At 27.6% G+C, this 22,276-nt stretch overlaps 3 protein-coding genes across 3 annotated transcripts; 2 read left to right on the forward strand and 1 right to left on the reverse strand.

Annotated features, from left to right (window-relative positions):
* The first annotated feature begins 9,818 nt into the window (after positions 1-9,818).
* LOC127266368 (arogenate dehydrogenase 2, chloroplastic-like) lies at positions 9,819-11,279 on the forward strand. Its single transcript, XM_051296588.1, has one exon. The coding sequence runs from the start codon at positions 9,874-9,876 to the stop codon at positions 11,017-11,019; it is 1,146 nt and encodes a 381-aa protein (XP_051152545.1). The 5' UTR covers positions 9,819-9,873; the 3' UTR covers positions 11,020-11,279.
* Positions 11,280-12,833: 1,554 nt separating this feature from the next.
* On the reverse strand, positions 12,834-16,004 carry LOC127266369 (protein SRG1-like). The gene is made up of 4 exons (XM_051296589.1): positions 15,639-16,004; positions 15,220-15,464; positions 13,296-13,623; positions 12,834-13,217 (listed from the first exon to the last, which is right to left on the reverse strand). The coding sequence occupies exons 1-4, from the start codon at positions 15,780-15,782 to the stop codon at positions 12,981-12,983; spliced, it is 954 nt and encodes a 317-aa protein (XP_051152546.1). The 5' UTR covers positions 15,783-16,004; the 3' UTR covers positions 12,834-12,980.
* Positions 15,772-21,124, forward strand: LOC127266370 (SKP1-like protein 10). The gene is made up of 2 exons (XM_051296590.1): positions 15,772-15,829; positions 20,535-21,124. Exon 2 carries the CDS (start codon positions 20,648-20,650, stop codon positions 21,047-21,049), a length of 402 nt encoding a protein of 133 aa, XP_051152547.1. The 5' UTR covers positions 15,772-15,829; positions 20,535-20,647; the 3' UTR covers positions 21,050-21,124.
* Positions 21,125-22,276: the final 1,152 nt, after the last annotated feature.

Genomic DNA, 22,276 nt, shown 5'->3' on the forward strand with positions numbered 1-22,276 from the left:
AGATATTTTATTATGAGATGGGGAAGTAAAAGTATTTTTTGTTTTTTATTTTAAATTAAAAAATTGGGCATACCGAAATGAAATATCTAGAATATTTTATACTCCATCTGGGACGTCTAATTATAACATTTCATTAAATATCTTATTTTTTTATATTTTTATTTTACATCACATCATTACTTTTACACAAAAAAAAGTAAAACAAAAATATCATTATACTATTTTTAACTATCCACTATAATTAAAATACTATTGTTTTTTAAAGATCGCACCAAAAGTAAATGTGTATATTGTAAGGGTGTGTTTGATTGGAGGATTGGATTTAAATTCAACTATTCATCCAATTTTTTTCCCCCAAAAATATAAAATCAAACACCTATTTTTCATTTTTTATATTATACTAAAAATCAATTTTACATTCAAAACATAACATCAACACCTATTTATATCACATTATACAACTATTCAAATTTAAAATTTTTACTATTCAAATCCTAACCCAAAATCCAAATCCCAAAACAAACACACCCTAAGATATCTTCAGTTTCTGTTTTATAATTTTCGTTTGTCTTACTTCTAAAATAATTATATACTAATACTAAAATATTTTTTAACTTTTACCTAAATTTAAAATATAAGATTACTTATACAAATATACAATTACTTTAGTCAAATAACAAAAAAACTCTTTCCACGATTGACTAATAAAATAATATTAATAAAAATGCATCTAATTTTAAAATGGAGAATGAATTTATTTAATTTGAAATTTTAATTTTTCTACTTTTGAAAAATTCTATACAATGTTAAAATATCAATTCTCGTATGTCAAATATATTAATTGATTATATAAACCATTCGTACGGCTAAATTCAAATAACTTTTATTAAATTGATATTTTTTTTGATTGACTACGTAAATATTCCCACCATCCAATTGAAATTGAACACTTTAATTAACAACATAGTATTTAAGGTGAAAATATTTAATTAGTGAATAATAATTAATTGTTATATTATTATATTATTTTTTGTATAATTAATAATATTTATAGTTTTAAAGTAAATTTAATATATATGATAAAAAAATAAAATATATGTTAAAATATTTAAAAATTATATAGCAATTAAAAAGATATATGCAATATCATTTTGTAGAGAATAAAATCTTTTACAATACAAGTAGATAAAAAAATATTTTTTTATTTATAATTAACATAAATCAATTTTATAAAAAAATGTGTACTTCTAAACATAAATAAAAAATATTTATTTATTTTTATGAGAGATGTAGAAATAGAGGGATTTTGTGTCGGTCCTATGTCATTTATGATGCTGTATGTTATGTAGTTAATTAAGTTGATTTATATTTGTTAAATATATTTTTGTTTAATAATTTTTCTAAAAATAAAAATGTGTCTATTATTACAGATAAAAATGAAAATAGTTTCAATTGTAATGGAACGGAGGGATTCCGTTAAAAATTATAAAAATATTTAATTTGATCCCTTCAGCTCCGCCACAAGAACTCTCAAAATGAAAATGTCATCAAGCGGTGACAGATCTCTCGCTTGAGGGTTGGGGTCCCAAGTTCGATCTTGGGTGAGTGCGTATGTGCATGTGTTTGGTGAAATTCCCGTTGGGAGTGTGTGTAAAAAAAAACTCTCAAAAATGAAGACAGGTTCACCGAAATAATAGTAAACCTTTTTCAAAGTCCACATAATTAGAAATGAAAACAAACGCGCGCACGTTCGATGCACCCGAGGCACACGTGTCGTTCAGAGGTCGGATCAGTTAGGCACGGTTCGATTCTAAAACTATTAATTATGAATTTGGGTCGGATCACAATTGGGCCCAAATTAATTTAGCCCGTTTGGACATATGGGCCAAGCTTAAGTTACCTGGGCTTTATGGGCCAACCCACATTGTATCATGAACATGGATCTACTTTATTATTATTATTATTATTTCAAATGTATCATTTATGGGTGTGTTTGTTTGGGGGATCGGCATTCATCTCATTTTTTCCCTTAAAAAACATCAAATCAAATATTTATTTTTTATTTTTTATATTATATTAAAAATCAATTTTATATTCAAAATATCACATCAACACCTATTTATATCACATCATACAACTATTCAAATTCAAAATTTTTACTATTCAAATCTCAACTTAAAATTCAAACCCCAAACAAATACGCCCTTAGTATTATTACTAAATAAGGTAAGATGTGATGGGACTGGAAATTGGAATATTGATGGGACTGGAATATTATTATAGGATAATATCTGGTATAACTTTTTAAATACTTTTGTATTATGGGAATGTGTTCTTAATCACACGTAACCTTAATTTTATTTTATACGAGTGTTTTACTTTATGTGTATTTATTTTGTATTTTGTATAAATATTTGGCAAAATAGCGTAAAATCTCTTATAATTTGCTGAACTTATTAAAAAATTTCACAGTTTTAAAATTTTAAAAAACTTATTTGTGATCGTAAAACGTTGCATAAAATCCCTCTCCGTTAAGAGAGTGTATGTGACGCGCCTTAAATGCGATTTTTTTGTCCAAAAATGATAAATATCTTTGGAAGTGACTAAAATGACCATATGAGCACTATTTTCTTCTTCCCCTTCTCTCTTCTCTCATTCCCTTCTTTTATTTGTCTATTCGAGCTCAGAAATGATAAATATCTTGTCGTTCTTGAATCTGGTGCGCCTGATGAAGATGAATTGGAGAAGAAAAAGGAAGAATATATTTTATTTTTTTTTTAAAATGTGGTGAGCTGAAGAAGAATTGGATAAGTACGTAAAGGAAAAAAAAACCTATGCGCAATTGGAGAAGAAGAAGAAAAAGAAAGAAAACATATTAAAAAAATAAGAAAAGAAAGAGCCTGAAGAAGAATTGAGCAAGAAGAAGAATGAAGAAAATTATTAGGGAAAAAAAGAAAAAATAGCGTGTTCGTCTAAAAAAGAATTGGGGACGAAGAAGGAAGAAAAAAATTGGAGAAAAAAAATAAAAATAACCTGTTTGCCTGAAGAATAATTAGAGAAGGAGAAGGAGGAAGAAAAAAATTGGGAAAAAAAAATAAAAAAAATAACCAGTTCACTTGAAAAAAGAAGAAAACAATTGGGAAAAAAAGAAGAAGAAAGAACTGTTCGTCTTGAAGAAAAAGTTTGAAAAATAATTGAAGTAAAACAGAACTGTTAGCCCCGAAGAAGAATTGAGGAAGAAAAAGTAAGAAAAAAGAATCTGAGAAAAACAGACATTCAAGGGCTCTTCCTCCGGCAGAGCGCGGCTTCGACTCCGAACAACAACGGTGTCTAGTACTACGATTTTTTCACCGAACTTCTGAAAGAAAATTGGAGAAAAAAAAAAACGAGAAATGAAGAAGAAGATGATGGGAGTGAATGCAGTAGAAGGAAGGATAAATAAGAGTGGATGTGTTGGAGAAGTGGGAATAAAAAACAAAAAAATATAAATAAAGGCATAACGGTCGAATATTTAACGATGTAGAGGGAAGGAGCGAGTGTGCAACATTTTGGAAACTACAAGTACGTTTTTTGGAATTTTAAAATCATGAAGGGTTTTCAGTGAATTCGGAAAACCACATGGGTTTTTTTTTTGCTATTTTGCCTAAATATTTTGTTATATTTTCTCCGTCATGCAAATGTGTGTTCATTTGACCGAACACAAATATTAATAAAAATGAGTAATAATTGTTACTTTTTTCTTTTATAGTAAAAAAAGTTCAAAAGTGTAATGATTTTTTATTTAAAAAAATGAAAATATTTTTTTATGGCAACCCAAAAAGAAAAGTAAGCATAGATTTGATTTAAATGACAGAGGGAGTATTAGGTATGAGAATTATATTGACAATATAAAAAATAATATTTTATATTGAAATATTAATTGTTTAGGTAAATAAAATATATATTATATATTGTTAAAAACTTATAGTATATTGTATTTTTTATAATATTTATGGAGAGTCGCCAACTAAAAATAGATTGAATAAACAAACTCTTTGGATGTGTTTAGATATGTGTTTTTTTTTTTTTTATATATTAAATACAAAAAAATCGTGTTTATTGTATAAAAAAAATTGTATTGAAATATCGATTTTTTGTGAATAGATGAAATATATACTCTCTCAGTCTCACTTCTCATGTCTATATTTTCATTTCTGTCAATCTCACTTATTTTGTCATTTTTTAAAAAAAAATTATGCATTTTAATCTTATTTTAAGAAATTTAATTTATAATTTTTTAAATTTTAATTATACTAATAAATTATATTTTAATCTTCATTTATAATTTTTTTATTATATTATAATTATTTTCACTAATACATTTTAATTATTTACTAATTATACATTTCCTAAATTCTCGTCTCTACATTAAAACGGACAAAATATCCAAAATGGATGAAGTATTATATTAAACAAACAAGCACAAACAATTTAATCTTTTTATATTGTCTAGATAAATATATTAAAAATATTATCACTCTTTCTTTCGACATTATTTTTCAATTGTGATTCTATTAATAAACAACAATTTTTTATTTTTTTACTAAAGTCAACAAGGCAAAATACTAGTTACAAAAAATAAAAAGTTAAATATTTAATTTAAAATAATATATTTTATACTTTTAATACTATCTCTGGTACCATATGTAAAAAATTAATTCGTTAAAATTTTTTATGATATATTTACTTCCGTCTAGTGTAATCATACCTATAATTTAAATTTTTTTATTATTTATAAAAACATGTTGAATATATATATTTATTAAAAATAGTTTTAAAATCTATTTAATACATATATATATTTATTTTAATTAAATATATATACTACTTCACATCTTTGTCAAAACTCCTTCTCATTTTAAAGTTTTTTCAATATAAAGATAATTTTCAAAACTTATTTAAGTGGTTAGTCAATTTTTTATACTAAGAAATAGTCAAATTTGGGTGCCTAAATTGGAAAAAGGTAAAAGCCCCATAAAGTGGCCAACAACCAACTTTGTTTTTATTAATATTAAACAAATTATAATTTTAATTGAAAATTAGTGGAAATTGTGATAGTGAATTTGGTGTGTTGGGTTTATATTTAAAATAAAAATTATTCCTATTCGGTTAGTTGAATTATCAATAATATATATATATATATAATAAAGTGAATTTTTCAATAGTGAATTCTATCCAATATTTTTTAAAGTTTAAAATTTATTATGTAATTTTAAAATAAAATGGAGATTTATACCGAATTTTGAAACTACAAAGTAATTTCATGTAATATTTTTTAAAGTACAACAAGACGTCATATCATTTTTAAAATAAAAAGAGATTTACGCTGAATTTCGTAACAATAAGGAAGTTATGAGCAATTTTGCAAAAGTTATATTCCCTCCGTCCCATTGAAAGATTGTCATTTTTCATTTTTGTCCGTCCCAAAACAAGGTTACTATTTCCCAATTTCGTAATTGTACTACCTACCTAACATAATAAATACCCTTTCAACTTACACTATATTACACAAATGCTATATTACACAGTAATAATAGGGATATTTTCGTCCTTTTCACTACAACTTATTATAATACTAATATTAACAAATCTACGTGCAAAAAGTAAACAGCAACCTTGCACCGGGACGGAGAGAGTATATAAAAACTAAAAATTTTGCTCTTCTTCCCACATAAAATATTCATATTTTTTATTTCGTTTTTTTTTAATTTTAAAAAATATAATTATACATTTTAATTATATTTTAAAATTTATAATTTCTAAATTTAAATAATTTATTAATTATTTATTTATAAATTTCTAAATTTATATATTTTATATTTTTTAATTATTTATTAAATATATTTTATTTAAATTCTAATATTTATCATGTGTACAATTTAGCATGAGGGAAAAGGTAGGAAGAAATGTGTATTAATTGTCATAAGATCTAACAAGGATATTTGTACACCCAATTTTTATAATATATATAGGTTAGGTGAAGCAATTAATTTGAATAAAATACAGATTCGTCAAGTTAGAAATTTCATCATTGTATCAAATATATAATACTACTATTAAATAATTAAATTGAATACTTGACATTATGTTTTAATGGGAGAACATAACTGTTTTATGGAGATATATTTTTTTTAAAGAATTATTCGATTTGTTTACTCAGTATTTTTTGGTGGCATAACTGTCCATAAATATTATAAGAAATATATTGTTAACACACTTATATAATACTTACTCCGTCCAATAAAAGACGTCTTGTGGAGAGTTGATACGAGAATTAAAGAATAATAGTATTTAATTGAGAGTAGATATAAAGTATAACGTAGACTGTGTTTCTTTAGGAGGGTTCAGGGAAATCTGGGTTTGAATTTAATTTTTATTTGAATTTTGAGGTGAGTTTGAATTTATGTATTTCTTTTGTGTTAAGTTTAGAGAGTTTTAATGTGTATTGATTTGATGATAGTGAATATAATAATATAAATGACATAACACTGTCAGGCGCTCTCCTCCCTAACCCAGCCAGTCCAATTTTGGGCCAGAGAAATACACCATAAATTACCCTTACTTTTTAAACCTTTACTTTTTGAAATTTTTTAAAAGTAGGTTAAAATAATAATTAGGGGTAGTTATAAAAAAATAGGAATAATATTGTTGTAAAGTGTTGACCACAGTTACTGACAACACGATTTTGGATATATATTCAAATACAGAGAATTTTAGTCGAAAATTTAGATGTAATGGATTATTGTGAGCAATCAGATATAGCAAAAGTTTGTGGTTGTAGACCCTAAATCGTTTATCATAATTATTTATACTCTTTAACTTGTGAGTTTCTAGGTCGAACACAGGGATTTTAAGTCGCGAAATCAAATCAAGTTTTAATCTAGTGAAAGCGGCGAAAAAGCAGTCAGAAGACCCGCTCGGAAGCGAGCCTGAATCTAAAACTACAGAAAACTAGAAAACTAAGGAAAACGGCAAAGGTGAACGATGGTGCACGGAGCGGTGGTGAGTAGGACTGGTGCCAGCGATGGGTGAGCGAGAGGAAGATGAGCGGATGGACTCAATATATTTATATAGATTGAGCGGTAGAGGGTGATGGAGAGATGTTGTGTCTGAACTGTGCGTTACTCAATGACTAGAATTTCCTGGATGAAATGAACGAGTGGTGTTGGTGTTTAATCGAAATATATATGTATAATACGAAGCGGTAAAAAGAGAGTAATGTAATTATATAAACCAAATTAAAAGGAACTTTGATCGCTGGTACTTGACCTTAAGGGAGTTACAACAAGACTTCAATGACGCCTAGAATCAGAATATTATAAGAAAGAAACCCTACTGTCACTAGGAATTTCTGTGACCCAATAGACCACCGCCTATGCCCCATTAATTATCTAAATTTTTGTCTCATTAGTGGCTTTACTCTTCTGTTACCTATTTTTAATCAAAATTGAATTTAGACCAGTAATTAAGGAGGTCGACAAGACTCCCACGTACTTAACTACCTCGAACTACCCTGAATTTGTTTGTGACAAAGAGACAAGACTTGGATAGTCAATTTTTCTGCGTTATTTCTCAGCAACTTAAAGTTCTTTTCAACCAAAGTTTATATAAATGCGAAAATATGAGAGATGTGATGACGAAGAATAGATGATATTTCATTACTTACTACCAAAACGTTCTTTCTCAGCGACTTAGAGTTCTTTACCACCAAAGTTTATATAAATGCAAAAATATGAGAGATGTGATGACGAAGAATAGATGATATTTCATTACTTACTACTGGTAAAGTGCTAATTCTACAAAAGTTGTAACTAAAGCGATAAACTAAAACTAAGTAAGTAGTAAAGTATGGCCAAGGGATAAGAGAGATCTCAACTTCCCTAGCAATTTCTGCTGAAAACTTCTTTACAGGGTTGGAGCTCTCTAGAGGAGGAAGACAACTAAGAATGCGTGTACAAAGAGTGCTTGTATACTCCTTTCGAAGTGTATTTAAAAATGGATATCTGGCCCTATTTATAAGTTAATGGGAGTAGCAGTTGCACGCAGTTAAGAAGTGGTTCCAACTGCTGGGCAGTTAGGTAGTTGGTGGCAGTTATACTGTTTGGGCAGTTGTTGGCCGTAACTCTCAGGGTGCTCGCTTCACTTGCTTCGACTCGTAAGGTCACAAATCTTCCTCGCTCACCCAAATGGTTGGAGGACATCAGTGCAGCTGAGCGGAGTCGTCAATGCTGGCTAGTAGTGGAATGACTGTACTGCTGCGGGTTGAACACTTAGGCGTTATTTGCAACCAGTTGTTGTCGCTTTGCTGCGGTGGGTGTCTGGATCGCTGACATGAGCGATGATGTCTTCGCTGGTGTAGCGGATGCGATTGTCGCTTGCTCTTTATGCCTTAGTTTTTCTGGACCCGAATCACCGCTTGAAAGGGCAAAAATTGTTAATAATCTCAACAAACCAATTTTGGATCATGCCAAGCGAGATAGATTAATAAAGTACGCCATAAATCATATATTGTCATAATTTTTATATAGAAATTCAAGTAATACACAATTTTGTTAAACGGAGAATATGCTCATATTTGCAGTTACCAAATAAGAAAATAAGACAATTGTTTTGAAACGATAAGAAATAAAAAAATAAAACAACTCTTTTGGGACGTAAAGAGTATATAATATATAAAGTATATATGTTATATTATTTCTTCCTTACCACTTAACATGTCCACATTTTATTTTCGTATTTCCCACTTATTTTGTCACATTCATTTTGCACAGCACATAGCTAGCTGGAAGTCAGAGGACCTATATTTTTAAAAGTATTATACAATTTAATCTTATTTTAATTTTTTAATTTATAATTTTAATTAAACTAAATAGTTATTTTAATTTTAATTTATAATTATTTTTATTATATAATAATTATTTTCACTAATACATTTAAAATTATTTACTAACTATATCCTTCTTAAATTATTGTGTCTACAACAAAGAGAACACCGTAACTAGGACCTAGGAGTATATATTATGTTAATATAAATCTATTATATACCGGTCACATTGTTGTTTGTGTTATCACATCTTTTATCATTTTTTTTTAAAAGAATTACACATCTTAATATCATTTAAATTTTTTAATTTAATTTTTTTAAATTTTAATTAAATACCTTAATTATAATTTATAATTTTTTTATTATATTATAATTATTTTTATTAATATATTATTTAATTATTTAAGAATGATAATTTTCTTATAATATCGGTAGTAAACAGAACCATTTAAGCGAGACGAAGTGAGTAATACTTCCTCCGTCTCTTTTTCTCATTTACTGTGTCTATTTTTTTATTTTGGTATATCCTACTTATTGTCATTTTTTTTTTATAAAAAAATATTATACATTTTAATCTTATTTTAAACTTTTTAGTTTATAATTTTTAAATTTTAATTATACTAATTAGTTATTTTAATATTAATAAATTTTTTTATTAAATATAATTATTTTTACTAATATATTTTTAATTATTTTTTAATTATACAATTTTTAAATTCTCGTATTAAATGTGTCGCCTTATTCCGAACGGAGTTTAAAACAAAAATCATACACCTAAAATTCAAGGTGTGGATGAATGATTTTAAATTTAACTTCTTAAAATTTAGAAAAGGAGACCATCTTGGAGGCTGAATTCTATTATGAACCAAACCTCCACACGTTCATCTACCCTCACACACACCCGCGCGGGTGTGTGCGTGTGCGTGTGCGTATGTATGTATATATGTAAATGAGAATTTTTGTTCCCAAATGATCTGTGTACTCTGTGACTTGGCATTAGCTGAAAATCAATGGCGGTGATCTCCTTAACATCCATTCAACCCGCCGCCGCGGCGCAGCCGCCGACTACTTCCGCCGCCGCCTCCCGCGGCTCGCTCCTACCCTTCTACAATTGCCGGAGGAACTTGTATTTCACTTTTTCCCCGCCGCACGACCGCCGCCATCGCCGCCGCCTCCGGATCCACGCAATCGACGCCGCGCAACCTTACGATTACGAGGCATTCCTCGTCAGCCGCTTCAATCAGTCGTCGAAGCTCAAAATCGCCATCGTCGGGTTCGGAAACTTCGGTCAGTTCCTGGCGAAGGCGTTCGTTCGGCAAGGACACACCGTCTACGCGCATTCGCGATCTAATTACGTCTCTATTGCGCAATCCATTGGCGTCGCGTTCTTCTCCGATCTCCACGACCTGTGCGAGCACCATCCCGATGTCATCGTCATGTGCACTTCCATCATTTCTACCGAATCCGTGCTCAGATCCTTGCCTCTCCAGCGCCTCAGGCGGAACACTCTGTTCGTCGATGTATTGTCGGTAAAGGAATTCCCCAAAAACATATTCCTCCAGAACCTTCCCAGCCATTTCGATATCCTCTGCACTCATCCAATGTTCGGTCCGGAGAGCGGTAAACACAGCTGGCAGAATTTGCCATTCGTGTTCGATAAAGTGCGAATTGGGAACGAGGAATCGAGGTTAGTTAGGGTTGACAATTTCCTCGATATTTTCAAAAAGGAAGGCTGCGAAATGGTGGAGATGACATGCGCAGAGCACGATAGGTACGCTGCAGGATCTCAATTCATAACGCACACCATGGGACGGATTCTGGAGAAATTGCAGCTGGAGAGCACTCCGATCAACACAAAGGGTTACGAAACTTTACTGAATTTGGTGGAGAACACAGGTAGTGATAGTTTTGATTTATACTATGGTCTGTTCATGTACAATGAGAACGCCATGGAAGAGCTGGAGAGGTTGGATTTAGCATTCGAGGCATTGAAGAAAGAGCTATTTGGACACTTACATGAGGTTTTGAGGAAGCAGTTGTTTGGAAAGGCAGAGGAAGGAGGTTTTCGAAGGCCGAAGCTGGCTAAGCTACCCAAGAACGGGACACCATTGTTGCCATCACAAGCTGAGGCTTACAACACCCAGAACAACAACTAGGATGGTTGGTTTCCATCGATTAGGTATGGCTGCCACGAATTATCCACTTGAGTGGATTAGATTCTTTTAGTGAAATTATCTGCTTGAGTTGGTGACATCGATATTGCTTGTATCTGTGTGGGATAACAAAGAATCTGTAGATTTATCAAAATCTCATTGCCTGCTGTCCATAGATCAAAATGGTTGGATTCATAGTATGTGGGGAAGAACTATATGTTATGCTCTTCTATGTTTACATCAATGAATATTAGTTTGATTCAGATGCATTAGATGGCACCTCCATTGATGCCAAATTTGTTCTTTTTGATGATGCTTTCAGTGGAGCAGTACTAATTTCATATGAGCCGTTAAAAGGGCATTCATGAGAAAATAGGAATCAGTATTGGTAATAAAATTTTGTTAGATTGCATTATGTTTAGCTGCTGGTGACCAAAATCGCATTTACAATCATCAGTTTCGAATACATGGCAAGAGAAAAAGGGCATTCATGAGAAAATCAGAATTAGTATTGCTGGGAAGTTTTTTATTTTTTTATTGCATTATGTTTAGGTGCCGGTGACCAAAATCAGCATTAAAATATTGATTTCGAATACATGACAAGAGAAAGAACATAATGCTTTATTAGCAATGATGCCTTTGTTTTTCTTTGATTCGTTATGCTTTTAGTCTAGAAGTATATGATCGATCATTACAATGCGTAGCCATGTTGTCGATCATTTGTGATGGATTACGAATCTTGTATTAATTGGTAGTTAGGCCTTGCGCTTAGAAGATCAATAGCTATGATGATCTATGCTTTTAGGACGGCGATATTGTGATGTGGGATCTTCATAGCATTTAGTGAATTACTTGCACTGGTCGAAACTATATCTTTGAGATTCTAAGTTGTAAGCTATAAGATTGAAGGTATTTAGTATTGGGGTCTGAAACTTCCTTATATTAAACGTTTCTTTTGATTTAGTTTGGTATTAAAATAATGTATAATGAGATGTTTTGTGAGATGAAAAAAATGTAATTTTCTTCGAAAAAACGCATAGTCCAAATAGTAAAAATTTAGGATTTGGTGGCTAAAGAAACATAGTTCGGCAACCTTTTTTGTGCCGTTGCTTTGTTCATTTACCCGACTTTTTACTTGTATCTTGTCAGGAAATTTCGGAAACTTTGTGTTTATGCTCAAATAGGAGTGGACATTCGAGATGTACAATTGGTAGGATGTGTTGTTTGGGGGGTTTGCATTATGGGATTTGAGATTTGAATCCTAAAAATTTTGAATTTAAATAAATGTATGATGTTTGATTTAATGTTTTTGGGAGCTAAATTTTGGTGAATTGTAAGAATTTGATAAAATCCTCCAATATTCCGCAGTCTGTCCATTTTGTATTTATCAGTTGTTTTCTTTACTCTAACTCATTTACTTTTTGCGTCATTGTACTTAACATTAAAAATATCTTTATATTTGTATAATATTTTGCCCAAATGTCATTATAATAGTATTATACCACACAAATATTAATATTTTTGTCATTTTTTCTTGATTTATCTTATATATTCGTATAATAATTAATATTCAAATATCAACACGCAAAAAGAAAACGAGACCTTAGAGCCGGATGGAGGTAGTATATTATATATTATATTTATTATGAAGAGTCCAAAGTGATAAAATAAATATATTAAGGGAAGAAAGGTAGTAGTATTTATATTCTTGGTTTCAGATTTCAATTTGTTAGTTTGATATTCTTGCATTCAGATTGTTCAGAAAGACTTTACCTAACGTATGGCCTAATAAATCAAAAAATAAAACTAGTTCGTCCATGTGTTAGGCCTTTATTTTATTTTAAGTCTATAAGTTTAGACTTTACTTTAACTAAAGGCTAACATGCTTTTTATTGTATATGTCCGCCCCCTATCCGGGGCGGTGTTCGCCGATAAAACCGGCTGTAAACGACACCCAAAATGACCTAAATCCTAAGCGCATCGATGGCCCTTTTCCCTTGCTGAAAGCTCGGGAAAAAAGTGGTCCCATAGTTCCTTACTTTCTTGAATAGCCGAGGTCGGGTGCTACTGACAAGTTTCTCCACAGGTTCGACATCATGATCGACATCCGGGCTGCAAAACATGGCCAATGTCATCCTCGGTTTCTCCGAGTTGGTAAGAACTCGGTGCATAGGGCTACAAAACACTCCATTGCTCAGGATCTGCATGACGCTCAAAACACTTAATTTGTTTTTTACCTTATACAAAAATCGACTATATATATTTATAAGCAAGCTTACCTCCATTTGATCGCCGAGGTTGACTAGAAATGCCCGAGGCAATGCGGGCACCGAGCGCCACTGACCATCTTTTAGAACTTGAAGGCCTTCCACGTCGTCGTCTTGAAGAAGAAAGGTTATTCCGGAGCCATCCGTATGTGGTTTGATCCCGAGAACTTGGTCTGGATGAGCGGACGGAGGATACAAACCGAGGCGCGCAAGCATGGTGGGACGGTTGCCGTATCCTTTGAGAAAGCAATCCTCCGGTAAGCTTATCGATCTTGCCATTGCTTTTAGAAGTTGTTCTTCGATCTTTTTCACTCCATCGGCATACTCCATCAATGTATCCCTACCAAAAGAATGGCCATTCTAAGGAAGTATTGTTATTTTGTATATATATATATATATATCTTTCTCATATATAATGTATATATATCACTTTGAGTGAGTGTGAAGACGAGAGAAGGTTGAATGAATGAAAATTCATGTCATATTTCTCTGTTTTAATAGTAATTTTGTTTTTGTTTTTGTTTTTTTATTATATAATCCTCACATTTCTTTAGAAGTATATTATTTTTGTTTTTAATAAAATATTTTCAAATTCTTCTTCTGACACAAAACCCAATTGCAAAAAATCAAACATACCTATAGTATTTCTCTACCTTTTCATTTTGAAATTTGTAAAGCTACAACAAATAAAGAGTTCGTTTGTATAGTGTTTTATTTTTAAGATTTTTTTTTTAAAATTTTTTATTATTATTTTTATGTGAAGTATATAAAATTTCGATAATATTAAAAATAATATTAAATAATATATATATATTTCTTGAATTTTTTTTTAGACAAACAACTCAAAGAAATAAAGAGTAAAAAAAATAAAATTATAGGATTATTACATATTTTTAGGATAATCAAAAGCCAAAAATGAAACCAACATGCTAGGGGAGGACAATGGATCGGGTTCAGCGAGATCCGACACGAATATTCTTTGTTGGACCCGATATTCGAATCAAATTTGATTATACCCGGACTTGATTTGAGCGATACCCGATGGATCCGACAAATTTGAAAGTTTTTTTATCCTACTTAAAATTTAATTCAAAATTGAACTCGAATCCGAACCTGATATATATTAAAATTTATGTATTTTATTCAAAAATATTATTAAAAAATAATAAAAAATGAAACTGAAAACATATTTTTAATATAATATACATAATTAATTTTTTTTTTATATATAATTGATATATTATTAATATATTAATCACGGTTCGGTTCCGGGTAAGGTCCACTTTTAGATCCGAAACCCGACCCGGACCTAATAAGGGTGCACTATATCAAAACCCAAACTTGATACTAATATAATTGAATTGATCCCAAATAAATGGGTCAAATCCAGGTCGGATCTCGGTAAAAGATTTACCAGAATGCATAGTAATCCTGGAACATGCCCTTACATGGTGGATTTTTTTTTGTTTTCATAATTCTTTCTTCCCATCAAAAAGTTATTTTCTTAAATAAAATATTATATATAATATTTAATTAAAATACACTTTTATATATATTTTTTGAAATATTATATTAAATTAATTTTCATTTCAAATATCATATTGATAACTATTTTTTATTTTAATAAAATACAATAATTTGGAAAATAGTAAACAATAGTGATAATCTAGGTTTTTGTCGGAGGATAGTAAATATGTAAAATGATTTTGATAAGTATAGGATTTTTATTTTTTTTTAAATGTTAAGGGTATTTTATAACACTTTTGACACAAACTGAAAAAATGATAAAAAATATATTGTACGGTCATCAAATTATTTATGACTATAAAAATAAATTACTTTTTTTCAAGTAATATGAAATTATTTTTTAAATAATAAAAAATATATATATACAAATACGTAAGATACATTTGGCCATTGGCGGTATGATACGAACCTGAAAGATTGGTGATATTGGGGCCAATATCGGAGGTTGTGATCCGATTTGGGGAGCGCTAAAATATACATCCTTTCGTTCCAGTCGTCGGATCGATTCTCCTCCGCCGGAGCTTTGCTGTAGCCTTCGAAATGATTTGCAGGTTGTGCGTATTTCTCCTTCTCCTCCATCCTCAGCGCGAAGAATTGCCTGCTAAGGTCGCGCAGCTTCTCCATCAACGAAGCTTCTACGCCATGGTTTACTAACTGCATCCGCACATCAACAGCAACAACTCCATCGATCCAATGATAGAAAGGTAATTTCATTTTTTTATACTAATTAATTAATTAATTAATTAGCAGTTCTGTTAATTCGTTCGATTTTTAATTAGGAAAATCAATTGAATTGGGGATCGGAGAAATTGAATTAATTAATTAAACCTGGAAGAATCCCCAGGCGGTGAGAGCGCGGCGGAGGTCCGCGAGTGCGGCGGCGTCGGTGGTGGAAACCAGGCGGGTGAAATCGAGGACGGGGGTGTCGTCTGAGAGAAGCTGATCCTGTGGATGTGCGGTGGACGACGCCATTGGAGACTCGAGCTTGAGCTTCACAGGGAACGTAAACTGTTCAGAGGGTAAGGGTTTTGTGAATATATATTACAGATTTAAAGTCTCCCTCTCTCAGAAATATTTATAATTTTTTTTAGATTATACTACAATTTTATCTAGTAGTATAAATTTAATATTTACATAATTTTATTTAGGCTATATATATTTTGATTACTGTGTTTGTGTGGCAGATTTGTAAAGATTTACACTATTTACTGATTTTTTTTTTTTTTTCAAAAACATCAAATTAAATACATATTTTTTTTTTATATATAGCACTAGGCACTTTAATTCATACACTCTCGTAATTTTAGAATTTTTTCTTTTATTTTTTAAATAATAAGTTTGGATAATTTGTTAGGATAATAACTAATTTAACAAAATTCAGATTTATCGAGGTTTTGTATATCTATATATAATTAAGCCAAAATCGCCATAACAAAAATTATTATGAAATTTTCGTCCAACGCTGCCCAGGTTCAGAAAAACGGCGATCCTGTCTCGTTGAAATGTTGGGATTATTGGTTGGATACATGTAGTTCAACCAGAATGAGAAACTTTTTAAGTTTGTTTTTTTATCTTTATTTTTCTTAAATATGTGGGTTTTTTTTGTTGATTTAACGATGATTGAACATGTTTATATGTATTATTAAAAACTCTTATATTTTATTTTATTATTGTGAATTTTTTATTTTTATTTGGACAACGTGATTTTTTATTTTATTATTATTTTTTATGATGAAAAAAAAAATCTCAAAAAAAAAGGAAAAAAAATAGAAGAGAAAGAAAGAAGTAGAAAGAGGGAAAAAAATCAGGTTTATTATTATTTTTTTATTTTTATTTAATTATTTTATTATGTATAATAATATTATTAAAGTAATTTTAATTTTCTACTAATAATTATTTCTATTCTTATTATATATTTATTTATTAATTTCTTTAATTTCAAATATAATGTTTTAATATTTCATTATATTATATATGTATTTTTTAAAATTATCTATTATGTTATTTTTATTTTCTATTAATAAAGTATTTTTCATTCTTATTATGTATGTATTTACTAATTTATTTAGTTTTGAGTATAATGTTCTAATATTCCATTATTATTGTATATGTATTTTTTAAAATATTTATTGTGTTATTCTTATTTTCTACTAATAAATATTTTTCATTCTTACTGAGTATTTGATTTTTCTAATTGATTTGATTTTGATTATTATATTATAGTATATTTTTCAATATTCCTTATTATCTATATATTCTTTTAATTATATATTGTCTTATTTTTATTTTCTACTAATATTTTTTATTCATTTTTATTTAATATGTATTTTTTTAATTGATTTGGTTTTGAATATTATATTAAAATATTTTTTTCCTAATTTTGTCGATATTATTTAAATTTGGAATATTTTATTTAAAAGAATATCAGAAAAATTCACACAGAAAATTAAGATAAATTTTAGTAATTTATAAAAATTATTATATTTTAATTTTCTATGTATTATTTTATTTGTTTATTTGTTATTTTTATTTTTACTAATTAATTATGATTTATTCTTATTATATATATATTTTCTAATTAATTTGGTTTAGAATTACTATTCTAAAACAATTTTTTTTTAAAAAAAATTGAAATCATATTCAAATTTTGAGTATTTTATTTTTATCTAATATGATTTTTTAATAAATATTTTAATCTAATTTATATTTGTTTTCACTTGAAATATAAATTTTATAATTTATAATTTTTATTACTTAATATTCTGCAATATTTGTTTTACTTTTGTTAGTGTATTTATTTAATTTTTTTGTTAATATATTGTTTAAAGTTTCTTTTCAAGCTGGCGATAAAAAAATCAAAGAGATTTTTTTTCTTATTCGATAGATATAAATTTATTTCAAAATTTATTATAATGTTTCATTTAATAAGATTGTAAATAAATATTTTAAATCTAACTTAGGTTTGAATTTAAAATGGTATATAAATTTTATTTAATTTATAATTTAGTTATTTAATATTGTTTGTTTATTTTTCTCTTTGTTATTATATATATTATTTAGTATGTTGTTTGAATAGCTTTCCCTGATATATATTTATGAAATTTGATTCGCTTACTTATTTAGTTACCGTATTTTTTTTATAGTTTATTTTTTATATAAATTAATTTTAGCTATCTTCATACAAAGTTTTATTATCAAAATAAAATTTATTATTTAAAATATAAAAATTAAATTAATATCACAATTTTTATAATTATCCGTGCATAGCACGGGTAATAGGCTAGTTTTTTTTATATTATATTAAAAATTACCAATTTATATCACATCATACCATGTTTCAATTCAAAATTTTTATTATTCAAATTCATTTAGGATGTGTTTGTTTGAAGGATTCCTAAATATTTCCACTATTTACTAATTTTTTTTCAAAAAAATATCAAATCAAACATTTATTTTTTTTTTATATTATACTAAAAATTTATTTTACATTCAAAATATGGACTAATTTATATCACATGATACAACTATTCACATTCAAAATTTTTTCTATTCAAATCTCGATCTAAAATGAAACCTCCAAACAAACACACTAATTACAAAATCAGTATTTTGTTTCCTTTTAATTATTATTATTATTATTTGATTTTTATTTTAGTTTTCAATAATAATTTGATTGTGATAATTCCTAAAAATATATATGGTTAGTTGAATAAAATTTTGTATTAATTAAAAGATATTTATGAATCGATCCTCACAAATCATTAGTATTCCTAAAATATATATATATTTATAATATATATTTTTTTAAATAATATGTATGGAAAATAGTATCATTGTATCACCCAAAAATATTTAGTGAATCAGAACAAATTTATTGCACTTTGTATTTTATTTAGGAGTATATGATGTTTTTAATATAATTTTTCTTAACTATTTATTATTTTATCTTTATATGATTTTTTTTTTTTTTTTTGTTTTAATGAATTGAATAAGAATAATAAAAAGTTTGAAATATGGTATAGATTTTCACGTCACTTGGTAATTATATATGATTTTTTTTTCATCAATTAATTTTCATAATTTTTATTTCTTTGAGTAAATGGTGTTAGTAAAAAATAAATTAAATAAAGTATTATTTAATATTAAAATATCTATGTATAGCATGTGTGATAAACTAGTAATACAATATATTACAATATTATATATCAGATTCTGAAAATAAAATACAAAAAAAAAAAAAAATAATTACGTGAAAACCCTTCCAAGGTAAAAAAAATAAAAAATCACGCTTCATAGAAAATTCACAATAATGAAATAAAATACTCCCTTCGTCCCGCAACAAGGGTCACATTTGTTTTTTGCACGTAGATTTTTGAATATTAGTATTATATTGGATTGTAGTAAAAAAAGACAAAAATACCCCTAGTAGTATGGTGTAATATAAAAATAATGACATTTGTATAATATATTATAAGTTGAAAGGGTATTTATTAAGTAAAATAGGTAGTACAATTTAGGAAATGGTAACCTTATTTTCGGACGGACGAAAATGAAAAATGGTAACCTTTCAATAGGACGGAGGAAGTATAAGAATTTTTAAGAATACATGTAAATATGCTCAATTATCATTAAATCAACCAACAAAAATTACATATTTAAGAAAATAAAGATAAAAAACAAACCTGAATGTATCCAACCAATAATCCCAATATTTGAAAAAACAACGAATTATGAACACTTCTTGAAAATTTCAGATTGATCCGACGGTCAATGAAGCGGGATCACCGTTTTTACTAACCTGCCGCAGTGTTAAATTAATTAATTAATTATTTTAATTTTAATATAAAATAATTTTTATTATACAATAATTATTTTTACTAGTATTTTATTAATTATTTACTAATTATATCACTTTTAAATTCTCACGTCAGTGTCTTGTTGGAAGGGCGGAAGTAGCAGGGAGATCCGAGGGGCCGAGGATTCCATGCCTACGTAATGGGTTTGTTCTGCTTGTGTTTTTGAATTATTGAATTTTTTATGTTAAGGATAAAGAGTTATAATAATAATAATAATAATAATAATAATAATAATAATAATAATAATATATATTATGGATAATATATTTTTTAAATAATATTTAAAAAATTGTGCCATCCGAAATTATTAAGTGAATCATAACAAACACATTGTACTTTTATTAACTATTATTATTATTATTATTATTATATGATTTTATTTTTGAATAAGAATAATAAAAAGTTGAAATATGGTATAGATCTTCATCTCACTTGGTAATTAATTATATATGATTTTTTCATCAATTAATTTTCATAAAATTTTTATGCGTAAATGATGTCAATAAAAATAAATTCAATAACATAATTTATAATATTGAAATACCGTGTATCTAGTGATGGACAAATAATAATACAATATATTATAATATTATATTTGAGATATTGAATTGATCCGAATTTTTAGTATATAGTTACAAAAATTTAAAATTTATAAAATCCTAACTAAATTTTAAATTTTGATTTAGTTTGGATAGATTTTTAAATTTCAAAAATTTTCTTTACCGTTAATACTTACCCTAATTTTCTCTATATATAGAGACAAGTAGGTTTTTAATAATCACTACTTTGATATTAATTTTGAAATTATTCTCAAACACATAAGGTTATTTAATGGCATCTTCTTTTTCAACTACCATGGACGAGGAAGAATGTAGAATTCTAAGAAGCTCTGACGGTAAAGAATTCAAGATCTCCAAATCTATTGCCTTGCAATCATCCATCATCGCAAATTTATTGGATTTGGAAGAAGAGGGAGATTTAATGGGAAAAGAGAGAAGAACGAATGTAATTCCACTCCCCGAAGTCGATGGAGTAACTCTCGAGAGGATAATTGGTTTCCTGAAGATATATACGGAAGAATCTTTTCAGCAATTCACTGTTCAAGAAAAGAAAAAACGTTGTGATGAGTTTTTCGCCAATTGTAAGTTCAATGATTTCCTCACCCTTGCTTCGGCCTCGAATTATATGGGAGCTCAGGTGGTTTTAGACGAAGCTTGTCAGAGGACAGCTGATATGATGAAAAATAAAAGTGTGGCGTGGGTGAGAAAAAATTTTGGAATTAAAAATAATTTTACGCCCGAAGAGGAAGAGGCGATGAGAGAGAAACATGAATGGGCTTACGAGGGAGTCGATCCTGATGATGATGAAGAAGATATCATTTGATTAATATGAAAAGAAATATCGCGTTTGTTAGAGGTTTTAGCTTGTTTGATTTTAATTGAGTTTTAAGTTTTTATTTTTGACACTTAGATCTAAAATTTTTTAATTGAAAAATAATTTATTGGCGTCAATGTAAATTGTCAAATTTTACTTTTCCATAATAATCACTACTCAAGGAAGGACTTACAAAGAAAGGCTATCAAGAACTCTCAAAGGCAAGGATCACAAAGACAACGCTAGTGCAGTAATATATATATATATATATATTTTTTTTTTTAAATATATAAACTTTAAATTGAAATAATTAAAATAAATAATAAAATTTAACGTTATACACTCTATACAATGTTTTTAATTTTTAAAATATATTACAATAATTAAAAATTTAAAAAATTAATTATATGAATTTAATTTTTTAATTTTAAAATAATAAAAGTTTTTGTTTTATGAAGTAAGTATTTTGAAAGGATTTTTTTTTTTTTATTTAGTATGTGAAGTATATTAAATTGTGTAGAGAATATAAAAATAATTCATGTGTGTTATATAAAAATAATGAGTGTGTATAGTATATTAATATTTTTAGAAAAATATGTAGAAATATTTTTACAAAAGAAACAAACCCGTATGTTTTTTTTAAAAAATAAATATATTATACATATTAATTATTTTTATATTAAGTACATAATTTTTTATACTTCATGTGAAAAGAAATTGTTCTTTTTTTTTTTCAAATATTATAGTTGCTCTAAAGAACAAACATATATATATGTATTTCATACTTTAATGTTAAATACATTTAAGAATTTAAACGATACATCAGATAAAACAAAAAAAAAAAATAAAATATTAACTATATAACAAAATAATAAAAGACCGTGATTAGGATGTTGATTACGTCAACACATCATCACTATATTATAAGAATTCTGTTTGATTATAATTGAAAATTAATTTGAAATTAAGTGTTTATTTGAATATTTGGTTAAATGATATTTTGATGTGACATTTTATAAGAAAAATAATATTCCTTATTTTTATTAAAAATTATACTTCCTTCGTTCCTTAAAAATCTATTCATTTTTCTATTTTGATCTGTCTCATAGAAAAAAAGTATCCATTTCCTTTTTAGTAATTGTACTGTCTACCTAACATTATAAATACTTTTCCAATTTACAATATATTACACAAATATCATTATCTTTATATATATATATCGTACAATACTAATAG

Source organism: Andrographis paniculata, unplaced genomic scaffold, assembly GCF_009805555.1.
Source record: "Andrographis paniculata isolate CXL003 unplaced genomic scaffold, ASM980555v1 Contig75END, whole genome shotgun sequence".
NCBI classification, from domain to species: domain Eukaryota; kingdom Viridiplantae; phylum Streptophyta; class Magnoliopsida; order Lamiales; family Acanthaceae; genus Andrographis; species Andrographis paniculata.